Below are 17644 nucleotides of genomic sequence, written 5' to 3'. Positions count from 1 at the left end.
CAAAACAAAAACCGTAAATTGTGGAAGCTGTACAGCAGTACCCCCCTATCCAAAAAAGATACTTTCAAGATCCAGGGATGTCTAAAACTGTTACTAGTACTGAACTCAACATAGACAACATTTTACAGCTTTTCTCTGGCATATCCAAATTGCCAGCATCACTACTTTTGCCCCTTGGAGCCATTATTCTGTAAAATTGTTATTAAGTTAAAGATCCACACCAGTAACCCTAAAACAAAAAAAGAAAAAACTTACTGCTAATAAAGTATATAAAGGTAACTTTTACAATATCAACCTTTAAAAAAGCAGTAAATGGTTTGAAGAAAAATTTGATAAAAAATATTGAAAACAAACACAGATTGAGTATCCCTTATCTGAAATGCTTAGACCAGAGAAGCACTTCAGGTATTTTTTCAAATGTTAGAGTATTTGCATATACATAATGAGATATCTTGGAGTGTAAAACAAATCAGAACACACAAGTTATTTATATTTCATAAACACCTTGAACACACAGCCAGAAGGTAACCCTTATACTGCACTTTTAGGGTGCCTGCATTTCAACTATAACCCATCAGTGTGAAGCCAGTGTGTCACCACACTGACATTTCAAAAGTTTCAGATTTTGGAGCATTTCAAATTTCAGAATAGGGACGCTTCATGTATAGCAAGAGAACAGACTTAAACAGAAAGGGCAAATAAACTGCAGTGAAGCTGAATGGTATAAATATTCTCAACGTAAAAGAAACAACTGTCAAGTAAGATAAACTGGAAAGACCCAATCATATACTGCCAACAAAAGAGGCATTGTAAATATAAAGCTAGAAATGGATTAACAAGAATTTTTTTAAAAAACAGTGAAAATATATCATGCTAACAGTAATCAAAAAACTTCGGTGGGTATTTTAATATCAAAGTTGACTTCCGAGGCTAAGTGGGCGCAAGCGCCTGCCTGGTAAACACAGGTTCTGAGTTCGATCCCCCATACCAAAACAAAAACAAAACAAAACAGAAAAAGTTGACTTCAGATCAAAGAATGTTGTTAGAAATAAAAGTCATTTCATAAGGACAAAAAGAGTTCATTAATAGAAAATATATCACAGTCTTAAATATTCGTTCCCTAGTAAGTTTTAACATATACAAAGCACAAACTGTTAAGAACTACAAGAAAAAATGCACAGATCTACAATTATAGGTGAACATTTTAATGATCCTTTCAACAAAACTAGCACAGAAAACAGAAAATTAAAACAAAGTCCTGAAAAATACTGTAAATCAATTAGACTTAACAGACATTTAGACTACTCCATCGAACCGTAAATGATACATAAAGTGCACATGAACATTTGCAAAATATACCACATTGTGTGCCATAAAACAAGTATCAGTAAATTCAAAGGATGTAAGTTGTATAAAGTTTGGATTGTGTTTTTTTTAACACAATGGAATTAAGACAAATCCATACCAAAAGTTTCCTAACTGGAAACTAAATGACATACTTATAAATAAATCAGTGAGTCAAAGAAAAAAACTAAAAGGGAATTGAAAATGTAAAATAAATGAAAAAAACAGACATGTCAAAATTTGTGGGATACCAACAAAGCAGTAGGTAGGTGTAAATTTAAAATGCTAAACACCCTTAATAGAAAGACAGACCTCAAAGTACCTTAACTTCTGCTATAAAACAAAACCAAAAAAAAGTCATTTGACAAATCCAACATTCACTCCTAATAAAAATGCTCTACAAACTAAAAATAGATAAGGACTTCCTCAAACTTTAAAAAAGAACATCTAGAAAAATCATTCAACATATACTACTAAGTAAGGCTTAAGATAAGGCTGTGAACACATCTCTCTTAAAACAGAAAAAAGACAAGAATATCTACCTTTCTTTTCAACACTGTACTAGAGGTTCTGGCCCACACAATCATATGAAAGAAAAACTTTAAAAACCCAGGATGAAAAGCAAAAATGTTTCTTGACTCACAAGCAGCATGACCATTTATGTAAAAAATACAATGGAATCTAAAAATAAAGCTCTTAGAAGTAATTAGTAGATTTAACAAGGTTGTAGGACACAAGAATTGTATACAAAAATCAATGTATTTCATAAGGAGCAATCAAAAACTTTTTTTTGAAATTTGTAAGAAAGACGGCCATACACCCTTTAGCCCTTGCTGAAGGTATCAATAAGGAAGCCGCGACCTTTCATCTGCAGGTGACGGCCACACAGTCTCTTCGCTCCCGCGTCCCTCTAGCGCTCATCTCCCCAGCGCCCTCGGTGTGTCCCTTCTGCTCTGCAGCTATCTGAGCCGCGGCTGCCGGCGTCATTTCTTCTTTTCGGCTCTCCACTGGGACTCCGCTGGGACCGTTTCCTCATCGCCCTCTGCTCGGCCCCAGCCCCAGCCCCAGCCGGACTCCGGCTTCTCCTCCTCCGCTCCTGCCGGCTACAGCTGTGGCTTCCCCTGCTGCCCTGGCTTCCTTCAGCTCCTCCCCTCTCCGCGCTGTGACCGCGGCTTCTGGGCCTCTGCTCAGAATCAGCACGGCTCCATCTGCTGCTCTTCTCCCCACAACTCTCTGGTTTTATAAAGCGAGGCATTTCACTGGCTTTTTTCTTGGTACTGTGACTGCTTGAGGGCTCTTCATAAAGTCTTCTCTTCTTAGATTTCTTCTCTTCAGAAGCACTGTTCTTACCTCCTAAGCACATGTGTTTTCTTTTTTTTTCTTTTCTAGTTTCTTTCCATTGTTATCACTATTGATTTCTGGAGTCTCTGAAGAGAAGCAAGAGAAAAAAGAGGGTTTGTGTTTGGTTTTGGGTTTACTCCTGTTTTCATGTAACTTTTTCTTTACATTCTATCCAATTTCCTGAGACATTTCTGTTTTTGTTTGGTTGTTAGTGACTACGAATTCAACTACTGGATCTTCTTCACCATCACTTGCAAGCAAGATACTCTTGTGATGCAGAGTCTTGATCATTAGTGGTCACGTTTTCCCCCTACGCATTTGTTTCAGTGCAAACCCACTGGTGCTGATCTCCAGGCTCACTTCCCAGGGCAGCATCAATGGCCCCGTGCCGTGAGTGGGAACTGAACCTGCACTGATTCCAGGAAGACCAAACAAAGGACATGATGTGACATTTAATGCCACTTCACATTTCAAACCTGAATACTAAAGGACTGATTGCTAATGATCATGTTGTCTTTGGAATGTTTTTCATGTGAAGCTCCCTTCTGTTGTGCAAATTTGCATTTCTTCTCTCCTTCTGTTTCTTCTTTCTCTGTTTTCTTCATTAGCTCCTGGTGGGGCCTCATCCATGAAATGATGGTCATTCTTTACACATTCATTTCCTACAACAATCTGTTATCATGTAACTCTTGTTCTTTAAGACTGATGTACTAACTCTTGTTTCTTCTTATATGATATTTGCTGTTCTGCCATCCATATCTTTTTGATACTGGATTTGGAGTCAGTATGAACGTCCTTTTTGCACATGAAGTTGGCGAAGGATTTGATGATCTTGGATAACCAGGGAAAGAAAGCAGCAGCTAGGTCTGTGAGAAACATAAACTCTGCCGCCTAAATGGAACTCAGAAAATTACAAATCATTTATAATAGCACTAACAATAGGTAATGCTTAGGGACAAATCTGAGTATTTAAAAAATATGGAAGACCTATACACAGAAAACCAACAAAATACTGCTTGAAGACATCACAGACCTAAGAAACACTAAAGCTTTGTATACTATGTTTATGGGCCAAGTGAGAAGAGTTAATATTGTTAAGGAATCAGTTCTCACCAAATTGACCCCAATGAAATCCTTGAGTGCTTTTTTAAGAGAACTGACAAGATAATTACAAAATTCATATAGAAATTTTAAAAAACTAGAAGAGTCAAAGTAACTTTGAAAAGCTATACTAACCCAAACAAAATGGTCGTAGTATAAAGACATACATATAGAAAAATGAACATAGAATAGACCATAAGTAGCTACATATATGTATAGAGACAAAAATTCAATTTTTTTCTTTTAATGATGGTGAAAAGCCATTAAAAGAAAAATATCTGAATTTTTGTCTATCTGTAAGAAAAAATGCCTTTTTCAATAAATAGTGCTGGATAAACAGATATCTATATACAAAAAATTAACTTGATTTTGTTTTATTCTCTTAATTTAAGATAAAATATTTTTAAAATTACTTGAATCAGTACATTGTATCTTGCAAACATTAACTCAGAAACCTTCAAAACTGATGAATATAAAACCAAAAAATATGAAACAAATGGGAGAATATCTCTGCAATCTTGGGTTAAAATGGCAGAAGTACAATACATAAGATTAAAAATTAATAAACTGGATTTTATGAAAATTAAAATGCCTACTGTTCAAAAGGCACTGTAATAAAAACATATGTCACAGACAGGGAAAAATATTTGTATTACCTGTTATCATATAACTCTTGTTCTTTAGAATATATAAAGAAATCTCAAAATTTAGCCATAAGAAAATAATCCCATTTAACATTTGACAAATCAGTATGAGTCTATGACACAGTCTGACAGAGCCTGGTACATGTGTGGTACCCCAAATCTCCTGCCTCTGCCCCAAGGCACTGGAATCAATACAAGTGAGAATTTACAGGAGCTTGAACAGGATGCCAAATTCCCAATCTACTTTGGCCTTGTAGGAACTAACTTTAAAGGAAGAAAAGGATCCAGCTTCTTCATTCTCATTCAAAACCTGCTTCCTGCTGAGACTGAGAGACCAGAGACCAAAGCACCTTGCCCTACCATGTAATCTCAGGCTGATGATGTATCTCGGAGACCTCCAGCTCTGCCCTTCAGAGTGCCCTTTCTTCTCCGAAAGTTCCTGCCTTTTCCAACAACAACAGTCTGAGGATAAAATGCTGGCAGCTATTCTCCTAAAGGCCAAGCCCCAGTAGTTAATATTTGAGGATGTAGGTGTCTACTTCTTCTGCAAGGAGTGGGAGTAACTGGAATGTACATAGGGGCCCTCTACAGGGATGTGATAATGAGCTACTGGACTGTGTTCTCACTGGCTGGTGAATCCAGAACCTAAAAAAAAAAAGTGAAGTTACAGCATCACATGGGATGCTACTGGGAAGATTCCAAAAGGAGATTTCTTAGGACCTTAAATTGGAAGAAGCCTATGAACAAAAAGTTGGCCTAGGCAACGAGGGAACTCCTCCAGAAAAAGTATGAACAGGAAAATACTAAAATTTGATCAAGTGACAGTTGAGAAAAAGTCATCTCCACAGGACAGAGAAATGAGAAACACTAGGGAGAAACCTTATGAATGTAAGAAATGTGGAAAAAGTTTTAGCTGGAGTTCTACCCTTCATCGCCATCATAGAATCCGCAATGGTAAGAAATGTTACCCTTGTAATGAGTGTAGAAAGGCCCACGGTGGGAGCTCATCCTTCATTCACCATGGTAAAATCCACATTTCAAAAGTTCCTGCCTTTTCCAGCAAAGATGGTCTGAGGGATAAGATGGACAGTCTGAAAGATAAACTCACTTCCTGAGTTTAAAGATCTCTAAGCTTATTTATAAATACAAAGCTTGGGAACTAGTTACCTCTTTTTGAAGAGAGTTTGCATTTTCTCATAGCCTTTCCAAGCTGGTGATGGAACATTAGCAGGAATAAATTCCGAAGATTCCACTAGTTGGAGCCAGTATAGTAAACATGGAAGGCAGTGCAAAGAATGTTCTTGGTTATCCTATTTGTTAAGAAGGAGAATAGAGGCTACATTTTGAAGCCACTACCCGTAATCCAGCTTTAAGATCTGACAAGGAGGACCAGGGATTTAACTCAGTGGCACAGGCTCACCTGCTTGGCAAACACAAGGATGTGAATTCGATCCCTGGTACAAAAAAAAAAAAGATTTGACAAGGAATATGGTGTTTTGTTTTATGATTTCATTAAATATGGAAATTTGGTATTGAGCAATTTGTTATTTTATTGAAAGAGGGGAATAACCCCAAAAGGGATATTGGTAATGATTATATTTAGGCCTTTTTGAATCAACACAATCATTTTTCCAAAAGCAGCCCGGCAATGCTGTAGGCAAAAATCCCATCCTCAGCCCAGACCCTTGTACTAACGGGAAAATCCAGCCTGAGCAGTGAAAAACTTGAGATTGTAGATCAGAAGCATTGAGCCCTGGCTTCTGATTCCTGTTCTATGTAAATAAATAAATAACAAGATGTTGAATTTGATGAGCATACTTCAAAATTCATATACTGATTTAATGCTATCAAGCAAAATAACATTCTTCATAGAACTGTAGAAAACAATCCTAAAATGCACATGGAACCAGCAGAAACTCAAAATAGCAAAAGTAATCTTGGGTAATAAGGGAGAAAGAAAAAGCATTACAATTCTGGATTTAAAATTATATTATATTACAAAGCTACAGTAATAAATAAAGCATGACACTGGCACAAAAACAGACATCAGGATTCTGGAACAAAAGCAGAATAGGAGATGCAGAAACAACCTCAAGTACATTTAACTATTCAATCTTTGACAAAGGGACCAAAAAGGGAAAACTAGTTATCCATACACAGAACACAGAATCCAGGCCTGTATCTCTCACTCTGTAGAAAACTAAAATCAAAATGGATCAAAGAGGACAGGGATATACCTCAGTGATATAAGCACCTGCCTGGCTAAGTACAAGGTCATGAGTTTGATCCCCAGTACCAACAACTAAAAAAAAAAAAAAAAAAGATCAAAGAACTAAACTTCAAAACAGAATCACTTAACCTGTACTAAGATAAAACAGGTGAAACTCTTGATATCATTGACATAAGCTAGGACTTTCTGAACCCTCGTTGCATAGGAAATGGTACCAAGAATCAAAAAATGGGTTCGTGTCAAATTAAAATGTTTATGTAACAGCAAAAGAAATGACCAACAGAGTGAAAAGACAGAATGAGAAAATATTTTTGCCAGCTATTCCTCAGACAGAAGACTAATAGAATATACAAAGAACTTGGAGTTATGAGGGGGATCTGGCTACATCCGTCACCCTACTGACCGCCAGAGTTGGTTTAGCTGATCTGGCTGGTCCCTTCCTCTCTCAACCCTCAATGTGTATTCACCCACCCTGAAGCTGCTCGCTCCTTGGAACAAGTGAGCACCTCTGATAGAGGAAGACCATTTTCCCAGTCAAGAGTATGAGAGTAGCCGCACTCTCAAAAATCCCAAAGTAAAACACCAAATCAAAAAATAGACAAGTGAAACGCTTCACAGAAGTACAAATGACCAATAAATACATGAAGAAATGTTTGATAACACTGGCCACTGGAGAAACACAAATTCAAACAGTGAGATTCCATCTTACCCTAGAAAGAATAGCCATCATCAAGAAATCAAAGTAACAAATGCTGGTGCGGCTGTGGGGGAAAAGGAACCATTCTACATTGTTGGTAGCAATGTAACCTAGTACAACCAACTATAGAAATCAGTATGAAGATTCCTCAAAAAGCTAAAAATAGAAATTCCACTTAACACTGCTATTCTCCTTCTAAGTACCTTCCCAGAAGTGATACATGCACATCTGTGTTAACAGCAGCATAACTCATAATAGCTAAACCTTGGAAGGGGCCTTTTATTACATCCATCAACAGACAAACAGATACAGAAAATGTGGTATTTACATAAAATGGGGCACTATTCTGCCATAAAGAAAGATAAACTTGAGTCATGCATAGGAAATGGAGGCACCCTGAGACTATAATGTTAAATAACATAAATCAGAAAACAAACGTTTCTCTTATATGAAAAACCCAAAATTTAAATAAAGAGCAAAATAAAAGATAGATAATAGAAAGTAGAGAGATAACAGCTTTCTCAAAGGGTAGGGGAATCAAAAGATTAGTGGGAGCGGGATGAAAAAAGGAATTAAGAAGAGTTATACACCTAAACCAACTCCACACGAAGAATATAAATATTATGTACTATAAACATGAACTAGTAAAAATAAATACACAAAACACAATGTTGAACTTGAAAAGCCTACCTGATATATAAATGGGGAATCAACTAGGAAACTATAAGTCTGAAGTTCTATAGTCTGGGTTAATGATACAAACTGGAAGTCTTCATGTAAAAGGCATATGTAAAGTCAGCTGTGTTTGAATAAAGCAGATAATGCTCAATAAATATTAGCAGAATGAACCAAAGTTCTAAGTACTTGATTAATTTATTTCACCTGAATGACAACCTTATGAAGTAGGATCATTTCCATTTTAAAACTATGGAATAAAGGACGGTAACTTGCTCAAGGTCACACAGTAGGAATTATAGCTGAAGTTCAGTAAGAGATAATAGCTATTAAAAAAAAGATAATGTGAAGTTTATTAGTGATATTGACCCAAGGAAGAAAAATAATTAAAGCCAGTTATCTCCTATTAAGCAATAAAGCAGCCAAAGAGTTAATAAACCTGAAAAAAAATTCCCAATCATAACTAACCATTAGTGACTTCCCTCAAGTTTTATACATATTAAACTCAAAGCAATTTACAAACTAAAGAGATTAAAACACGCTACCCAACTACTGGATTTCTATCACTTTAAAACTTCTAGAAGACAGCAGGACATTTTTAAGCTGGTTATTCATTTGAAGTAGAAATTAAAGAACACAAAAATTTAATGAAGACATTAAACATTAAGGAACAAAAAAAAGTTCAATACTGGCAGTTAGAGAAACAAAAGAAATACCTTCCTTGAATTTTAACTCTAACATTTAAAAAAAGAGAGAAAGAAATTGTGGAAAGGTTAAAATACTATATCAAGTGTTATAATAAAAGATATATAAGTAGATACATTAAAGGCCACTATTTGTTATTTTAAAAAATATATTGATAATGCTTCATACAAGATAGAAGACTAACAGGATTTAGAGACTGTTTCATTAAATATATTCTCACTTAGTTCACTATACACTATAGTAATCAACAACTCTCATCTTGATTTATATAAAACCTTATTTGAAGATCTTTAACAATACCTCAGTAAATACACTGTTTGATTCTACTTCTCTGCATCTTAGTGCATTAAGTCAAAAATAAAATAGCTTAGTAACTTTTGAACCCTCTCAAGTAGAGTTGGTCACAAGCAGACCAACTTCAAAAAACATTTGAAGAAAGATGGGAAAAAATAATAAAGCTGAGATCACATCTTTCTCCATGCTCTAGTAAGGGTTTAGGGGAGAGATGGGTTTCTATAACCTAAGATGGACACAGTGGTTAGTAAATCACCAAAAAATTGAACTTTCTTATTTTTCTTTACAAAAGCTGTTACAATAATCTTGACCATATTTGAGAAAATGAAACCAACTTATTTTAATCATAATCTACTTAGAATCCATGAAGAAAACCTGGGTTTTCCAAAACTTAACTAGGATCCCAAAACAAGTGCTAAAAGGAGTTTCACTACTCATGAAATTACACACTGAAAAGTGTTCAAAAATTCTGCATTGAAATTTTCAATGAATAATAAATACCAACATCTACCTGACATGGCATAAGTGACTCCATTTTGTTTTAGGACTCCATTTTAGTTTGTAGTTAACCCTAGGACGAACTCACTCCTAAAAACCCCCTCCCAGTTAGCCATAAAAACCAAAAGAGAGGAACAAATGGTTACATCAAACAACAGTCATGCTGACCCCTGTCTGCATCCTGTTTGATTAATGACCCAGATGTTTGAGGAAGACATTATGGTACTCTTATAAAATTCCAAATAAGATAGTGGGGTTACTATGGTTACCAAAGAATTTGTAAATGTATAAAAAAAAAAAAAACCCCAGAGAACAAGGCATCAGCGTCTGTGCCCTGGCTACTGCTGACTATGGTATCCAGCTAATCAAGCTTGCTTGTACCCGTCATCAGCCTCCGTGAATGAGTCTTTCGTGTTTTTGCCACAATCTATCTAATCAGTGCAATTTATCACCCAGATCTGAGAACTCTATTTCCAATTTGTTCCATTCATAATGCTTTATATCAGGTCAATTCAAATCTTGTCTAAATTATTACAGCAATCTCTTAATCAGCCTTTACATAGCCCCATCATCCTATACACAGTAGCCAAAACCGTGTAAATACAAAGTCCAAACTTCGAAAAACGTCTTTATAAGGCCCTTTATAATATAACCACTTCATATTTTCTTGGCTTCACTCTTTACCATTACTACTCCACTTCCACCCAATATACAAATACCACCAATATGTATTCTCCTGCACATATGCACTATAGGAGGTGTGATCAAAATATACGGTATGTTTAAATTAGCAAAGTTAATCACAGAGGAAGACAAACTGCCATTAAATCCTCTCAAAACACTCCCTCTCATTTTTAAGACATTTATGCCAGGAATCTCACCACTTTCTGAAGCAGTTCTGGAAGTCCTCTTTCTTGAGTGTTTTTACGAGGTATGATTAAAAACATGGTGACAACACAGAAAGGCAAGCTTGTAAAAATACTGGTGTGTCCTCATCTACCCCCATCAGCAGACCTAAAGCCATGTAACTTCGAGCTCTTTCACAAAATCAAAATGACCATAAAAAGAAAACATTTTGAATCAATTCAGGACATCAAAGGAATCACAACAGCACAACATAAAGACACTCATGAAAGATGATTTCCAGAATTTCTAAAGAAAATGGCAAGAATGATGGGATACAAGTGCTCAAAGGAAGGAGAAATACTGGGGTGGGGGTGAAGGTAGGGGTTAATGGTATTTAATAATTTTTAAAATTTAAACATTCACCCTAATTTTTGATCACAGCTTGTACTTTTGCCATATTTGCTTACCCGTAGTGCCCCAAAGCAACAGCTACCCTTAAAGCCTTTCTGATTGCTTCTTCTGTACTTGTGCCTTCCTCTGACAGAATTGTTTTCTCCAACTCATCTCCTTGTTTTGCTAACTCTGACTCATCCTGAAGTCTGATTTTAAATGCCAAATCCTCTGTGACACCTTCTTTGCCCAAGTCCTCCCCAATTAGTCCAATCTGATGAACCATATATCCTGAATTTCTCTCCGTCCAGCAATTCTGACTCTGAACATTAATCGTCACTTGTCTAACTTTCTGTCCTAATGTAAGGTAGCTGAGGGTAGGGGATGATGTCTTAGTATTGCACTCTCAGTGTCTAGCTCAATGCCTGACGTACATGAGTAGCTGAACAAATTCACTGAATGAATAAATGTATCATGAAAGGACACAACAGTATTGAAAACCTTAACTAAAGAGATAACATACCTGTCTTTCCAACTCTTGTCCTGTTATACCAGCCTCTACATGAGCTGTCAGATTGTTCTCATCGACCCAGAGAATTCGATTCTGTTATAAAAGAAGACAGAATTCTCATCTCCAGGAACTATTCAGATTTTCTCCAGAAAGATATAACTTCTTAATTCTAAGCAAAAAGTTGCGGGATTGTGATTAAGCAAGTAGGATTCCTACTACCACCCACAAGGGAAATGCACTTCACTCATGCCTTACTATGTAACATAAAACAGTAAAGAGGGTAGTATATCATGCAGAAGTTGGCTTGAAACAGACTTCTTTATGCATGTATTAATCTGAATTAAATTTCAACTCTTAGCTTATACAAGTAACTATTTAGGTTTGACACACACACACACACATTATAAATATAAATAATATAAATATCTTCATTAATTATTTTATACTACTAAAAACAAACTTCTTAGTTGGGCCTGATAGCACATACCTATAATCCAGTACTCTGAGGCAGAAGCCCAGCCTATGTAAGCTAACATCTCAGTGAGACCTCATCTCAAAATAAAAAATAAAGAAGTGGTGGTGATATAAGTCAGTGTGAAGGTCCTAGGCTCAATTCTCAACTCTTAGCCAACAATGAGTCTAAACTTTAGAACATAATTCTACCATTAAAATTACATCTTGCACAAATCCTCACACAAAAATGTAACATATGTGTAAATTTGGGAGAGAAGTAAGTTAGGGTTATTCAAATTAACCTTAACTAATGTTATCTGGGACCAGGGATTTAGCTCAGTGGTGTAAGCGCCTGCCTGGCAAGCGCGAGGTTGTGAATTCAATCCCTGATATCAAAAAAACAAAACAAACAAAAAAAACTAGTATTATCTGTTCTGTTTTTTATAATAGTCATCTAATCAACATTTCAATTTATGTTTCTCAAATGATCGATTTTGCATGCTAATTTGATAGAATAGCATCAAGATATGCACTTGAGAGAAATGAATTTCTCTGAAAGATAAGGCTAAACAATAATGATGAAATACATTTAAAACAAAATAGGAACCTTTTTTAAATGACAAGTGAAACAGAGCCAAATGTTTTAAATAGAAACTATCTTCAATTACATCTCAAATAATCATATACCATTTGTGATGTATCCAAAGAAATTATTGTTCTTGTCTCATCTGCTGGACACATTAGGCCATATGAAACACTTGTCCCTCCTGCCAAAAAGGAAACAACAAGTTTATTTTTATATATTTTACTTTCAGCTAACATTTCTAGGGCAAATCGCTAAAAACATACAGTTAGATCCACTAAGAAAGTCACACCTATTTCTATAGTAAAATGCAGTATGCAAAAGCTAAAATGCTAAAAGCAAACTCACCTTTATTTTATGCTGTGTGCCAAAATGAAGCATTATGGAACAGAAAGCAATGGGACATGGCTCCATCCCCTGGACATGACACACTCAAGTGAAGTCCCTAGCAATTTGTAGAACTCCAAAAACATAATTAGAAAAGTTCTAAGCTAATGAATACTGTGAAATAGTAACTTACAAGAGACTCATCAGACACAACTAGAGGTAACAAGTCCTTTCTACCTTAATTATGAGATTCATTTATCATTTAAAATAACATAGTCTCATACAAAAGGCCTTTAATAGAACAGAAACCATTTAAAGTGTCAAGATTAAACATCTGAACACAATTTTTATACTTTGATGAAAAGGCGCTTTTAACATAGAGTAAATAATCAACAGCATATTGCTGTTTTCTCCTAACACTGTCATCAAATGAAAAACGTTTTCTTGATACAAGTAAAGAATGAACTATATCTGCACCACCCTATATCAGAATAAAAATTTTAGCCAGCACTTCCATACATTTTGTATGGGAGAAAATATATGGAGGTCACCTTACCTAAGAAGGGAAACGTTTATTAAGAGTTACCTAAGGGGGTGTTTATCAGTAAAGATCAGCTTAAGCTTAATTCACAAGATCAAACCATGAACTGCCAGTTAGAAACATAACATTTTTGATGTTTGCTTGTACTGTCATTTACAATCAGAAAAATATTTCATAAAAGAGTGGTACTATAGTGATTTTTTTATGTTTTTTTGTTTTTTAATTCATTACACTGTCTTTTGCATGAACTCCACAGATAGTATCAGCTGACAAAGGAACCTGGTGCTCCAGCAACTGCTGAGGTCTCATTTCCATTCTATCAATACCAATTTGGTCACTGCAGGTAACATTCCTATTCTTGTATATATCATGTGATTTTAAAATATGGTGTTTTTAAAAAATTTATCATAGTAAAAGACTTATTACCAATAATCCTCCTCAAAATTCTCCTCTGGGCTTCAAACATGTTTATCTCATTTTTCTCCCCGTTCTCTGACATAACTTTAAAACATATCATCTTTCCTGAGTGTCTTTAGTTGGTGCTATCATGGCTGCCTAGATCCCTGGTTAAATTTAAAACATTTACCTTTCCTGGCCATTTTAAATTTGAGAAAGAGACAAGGCACCAGGTCCGGGAATAAGGTAGATGAAAACATACCATAATTTATTTTATAGAAATAAACTTTTTAAATCAATTCAGAACATTGTGGCACCCATGCCCGTGCAATCAAAGACACTCATGAAAGCTTACTTCCAGGGCTGCTTCAAAAGTGGCAAGAATCAAGTAAGTATGAAAGAGCAGTATTCTGAGGGGGTTAATGCAAGGTGTCATTCATGACAATAATTTGTTTTTTTAATTTAAACACACTGTATATTCTGACTACACCAAATAAACTTAAAACAATGTAGTTAATAAAAGATGAAATCAAATTCACTTTAAAATGAAAAACAGTAAAAATTAAATAAAATGGAAAACACTGTTATTATTGATTTATCACTGTACTGGTGATCTTTTAATCTGCATGTTTTCTGATTATTCTGTTTCTCAAAAAATTATATTGGATATATTCATATTTTACCTTTGAAAAATAAAATTCTCTCTACAAACATAAGGTTAAAGCATTATTAAAGAACTTTTTTTTTTTTTACACTAAGCTACATCTCTTTATTCTGTATTTTGAGATGGTAAGTTGCTCAGGTTAAGATGAAATTTGTGATCCCCTTGCCTGCCTCATTATCCTAGAGAGCTAGGATTACAGGTATGTACTACCACGTCTGACTAGGAAAGACTTCTTAGTCAGCCATTACAAACAGCTTCAACTATGATTCATATAGGGAAAATCAGTGAATGAAGGGTTATACCATGTCTCAGTGAAAATCAATTTTTAAAAATAACTATCATAATTACAAAAATATTTGTATTCAAGGGATGACACAAATATTTTAAATACAACTATTTAACATCATATTAAAATTTGAAAATACCTACCACCAATTGGTATGATACAGAGGTTGTATTTGCATGCTAGATTCACAATCTTAACTACATCATCATGACATGCTATTGAAAGAAAAGAAAAATAAAGTAATTACTGGGATGTGATCAATACCTAGGTAACCTCATAATACAAGGGTTTATAAAGTTCTTTAGCATGAAAATTTTTCCTTCATTTATTCACTGATTAACAAAATAAAGTGTCTGTATTAAAAGAGGGAGTTTTTTCAGCCTTTCATTTTGAAATAATTTTAGTCTTACAAAAAAGTCATAAAAATAATGAAGATCTCCTTCACAAACATTAATATCTTGCACAGTATTTATATAATCTTACATAACGTTGCCACTAACATACCCTTTTCTGGACCACGTATCAAATACAAATATACACACTGACTTAGATATCTTTTTTTTTTTTTTTTTTTTCTGGTATCAGGGATTGAACTCACGACCTCGTTCTTTGCAGGCAGGTGCTTATGCCACTGAACCAAATCCCTGTTCCCTGTATTTTCTTAAAAATCAATATTTTCTATGCTCTAAAGCGCTGGTTTCAATCCTAGCAATACAAAAAAAAAAAAAAAAAAAAAACCTAAGATACATATTTTCTGAGTCTATCTTTGAATACATAGACTACAGACTATGTTAAAGTCCAGTATTAGTTGCTAGGATCCTAGCAAAGAAAAAAAGATGCTAACAAAACTTGACATATTAATGTAATTTATGAAAGCAAAAATGCTGTATAAATGTTGCTATTATTTCTCAGTTTGCATAAAGCTAGAAATACAAGAGTGTGATAACTAAATTAGTCCAGTGATCGGTTTATCGCAATTCTAGGTATGAATAATGGGAAGGCCCACCCTGGGTGTGGGTGGCCCCAATCAATAGGCTTGTAGCCTGAATGAGATAAAGAGGAAAAGAAGGCTTGCTGCTATACTTCCTGCTGCCTTCTGCCTGCTATGCTATGAACTGTTCTCTGTATCCTGCCATGCCAACCTGCCTTGGGGCCAACCAATGATGGACTAAAATCTCTACAAACTGTTAGCTAAAATAAACCTCTCCTCCTCTAACTTGTGAGTGTCAGGTAATGTGTCTCAGTGACAAACAAAGTAACTAAAAAAAGATATCTACGCTGGACAAATGTCACAAAGGTGAAAATCCTGCTTTAAGGATGATCTCAAAACAGAGAAGTTACATATATTGTAAGTCTTAATTCTTAAATCCTATATATCCTATTAAAGCAATATATAGAATTCAGACTCAGATTAAAGTCAACAAGTATATGGCCATACCACCCTGAATGCGCCCGATCTCGTCTGATCTCAGAAGCTGACCAGGGTCGGGCCTGGTTAGTACTTGGATGGGAGATTAAAGTCAACAAAAAAATTTCATTGGAGATGGAAATGGTATGTGTCTATCCAAATGCAAAATGGGACAGCTACCTCACTCAATGGAATTGCTTTAAATTGCTATACTGTCTCAATATACACTGTCTCAAAAACTGCCCTCAGGTTGCTAGTGTTAACAAATTACTATTTGCTTACAGAAATCCAGTTAGGTTAATTTTCCATATCTAACTAAATCATGTATTTGACAATTTCACTAAGCTTCAAAATTAACCAAAAAATATTTTCTACTGACCTCCAAATACAGCTATTTATAAACATGAAGAATTAATCATCAACAACAAAAATCAACCCTTATAATTAACAGTTTAGGACAATCAGATCGAGAAAGGGCTACACTGGGAAAAGCTATAACCAATGATTATGATATGCATGTATGAAAATGTCACAATGAAACCCATATTCTGTGGGTGTGCAACAATAGTAAATGTGCAATAAAATTAAAAAAAAAATAAAAATCAAAAAAGAAAGTTTTTATGAATTTTTGATAAATAATATAGCTACTGACATTTTGTATGACATATATTACAAAGTGTGTATTTCCAAAACTACCTTTACCTAAGAATTAATGATATAAAGGGGAAAAGCAACTTACTCGGCCATAAAACTATATCAGGAATTCGCTCAAACATTCCTTCCCTGAGCAAAAATATCTCATGAAGACAATGACCTGTTTGGTGGTTTAAAAAGAAAAATGCAAAACATCTTAGAGAAAAATTTTTTAATTAAAAGTAAATATAATATAATGTAAAGCACCTTACCATGAGCTCTAAATACTCGATCATCTGCCTCTTGTGAATATGAAATGTTGGTTTTTTTAAGTTCATGAAGAAAATCTTCATTTACAATAGAAGGGGGTGTATCACTAGGATTTAAGGATGCCTAAAAAATAAAAGTAGTTATTTTGATTTATTTCCAGAAAATAAATTTTGAATATTCCTGTTAAGGAAAACGACTATATTATGTAGACTTCTTTTTTACATTCAAAGACAGAAAGAGGAAAATATCAAGTAATGCACACATAAATCAACTTTGTGACAGTAGCAAATTACAGAAGACTGGTTAATCATATCCTATAATGTAAGTTATAAGGCCTTATGTTTTCTCTTTACCTTTAAAACTTGGCATTATTTATAATCAAAACTGCAATCAAAAACAGGTAAAATAGGGACTGGGGATTTAGCTCAGTGGCATAAGTGTCTACCTGGCAAGCGTGAGGTTGTGAGTTCAATCCCTAGTACCCAAAAAAAAAGGTTAAGATAGCAAAGTTTCAAATTTTCAATTTTAGATTAAGAAGATGGAAAAACCTACCTGTGATTTGCATGATCTACCTTTTTTACCTGTAGATAAAAATTACTTTTTTTTTTTTTTTCTTTTTTTCTTGGTCTTTTTAAGGTCTCACAATACAGTTCAGGCTGTGGCCTTGAGCTCACTTTGTAGCCCAGGCTGGTCTCAAACTTGCAACAATCCTCCTGCTTCAGCCTCCCAAGTACTAGGGTTATAAGCATGCACCACCACACCTGGCTTATTCTTCAATGATCATTTTAAAATGGATAATACAAAATT

At 34.8% G+C, this 17644-nt stretch overlaps 1 protein-coding gene and 1 pseudogene across 3 annotated transcripts in view; both read right to left on the bottom strand.

The window, feature by feature from the left end:
- Positions 1-17644, bottom strand: part of Agps (alkylglycerone phosphate synthase) — a 150983-nt gene that overhangs the window by 68646 nt on the left and 64693 nt on the right. For 2 of the 3 annotated variants that reach the window (XM_063259355.1, XM_005007654.4), the window contains exons 4-8: positions 16840-16960; positions 16674-16748; positions 14670-14741; positions 12417-12496; positions 11289-11369 (exon numbers count right to left, since the gene is read on the bottom strand). In XM_063259355.1, coding sequence (XP_063115425.1) covers positions 11289-11369; positions 12417-12496; positions 14670-14741; positions 16674-16748; positions 16840-16960 — 429 coding nt within the window. The remainder of the gene's footprint in view (positions 1-11288; positions 11370-12416; positions 12497-14669; positions 14742-16673; positions 16749-16839; positions 16961-17644) is intronic. The other variant, XM_013142442.3, reaches the window with a different exon arrangement.
- Positions 2141-11281, bottom strand: LOC134478319 (corepressor interacting with RBPJ 1-like; annotated as a pseudogene).

The sequence above is a fragment of the Cavia porcellus genome, unplaced genomic scaffold (assembly GCF_034190915.1).
Source record: "Cavia porcellus strain 051 isolate PalLab524CR breed Dunkin Hartley unplaced genomic scaffold, mCavPor4.1 scaffold_12, whole genome shotgun sequence".
NCBI classification, from domain to species: Eukaryota; Metazoa; Chordata; class Mammalia; order Rodentia; family Caviidae; genus Cavia; species Cavia porcellus.
Note: the sequence above shows the minus strand (reverse complement) of the source record. Positions and strands in the feature narration are given on the sequence as shown.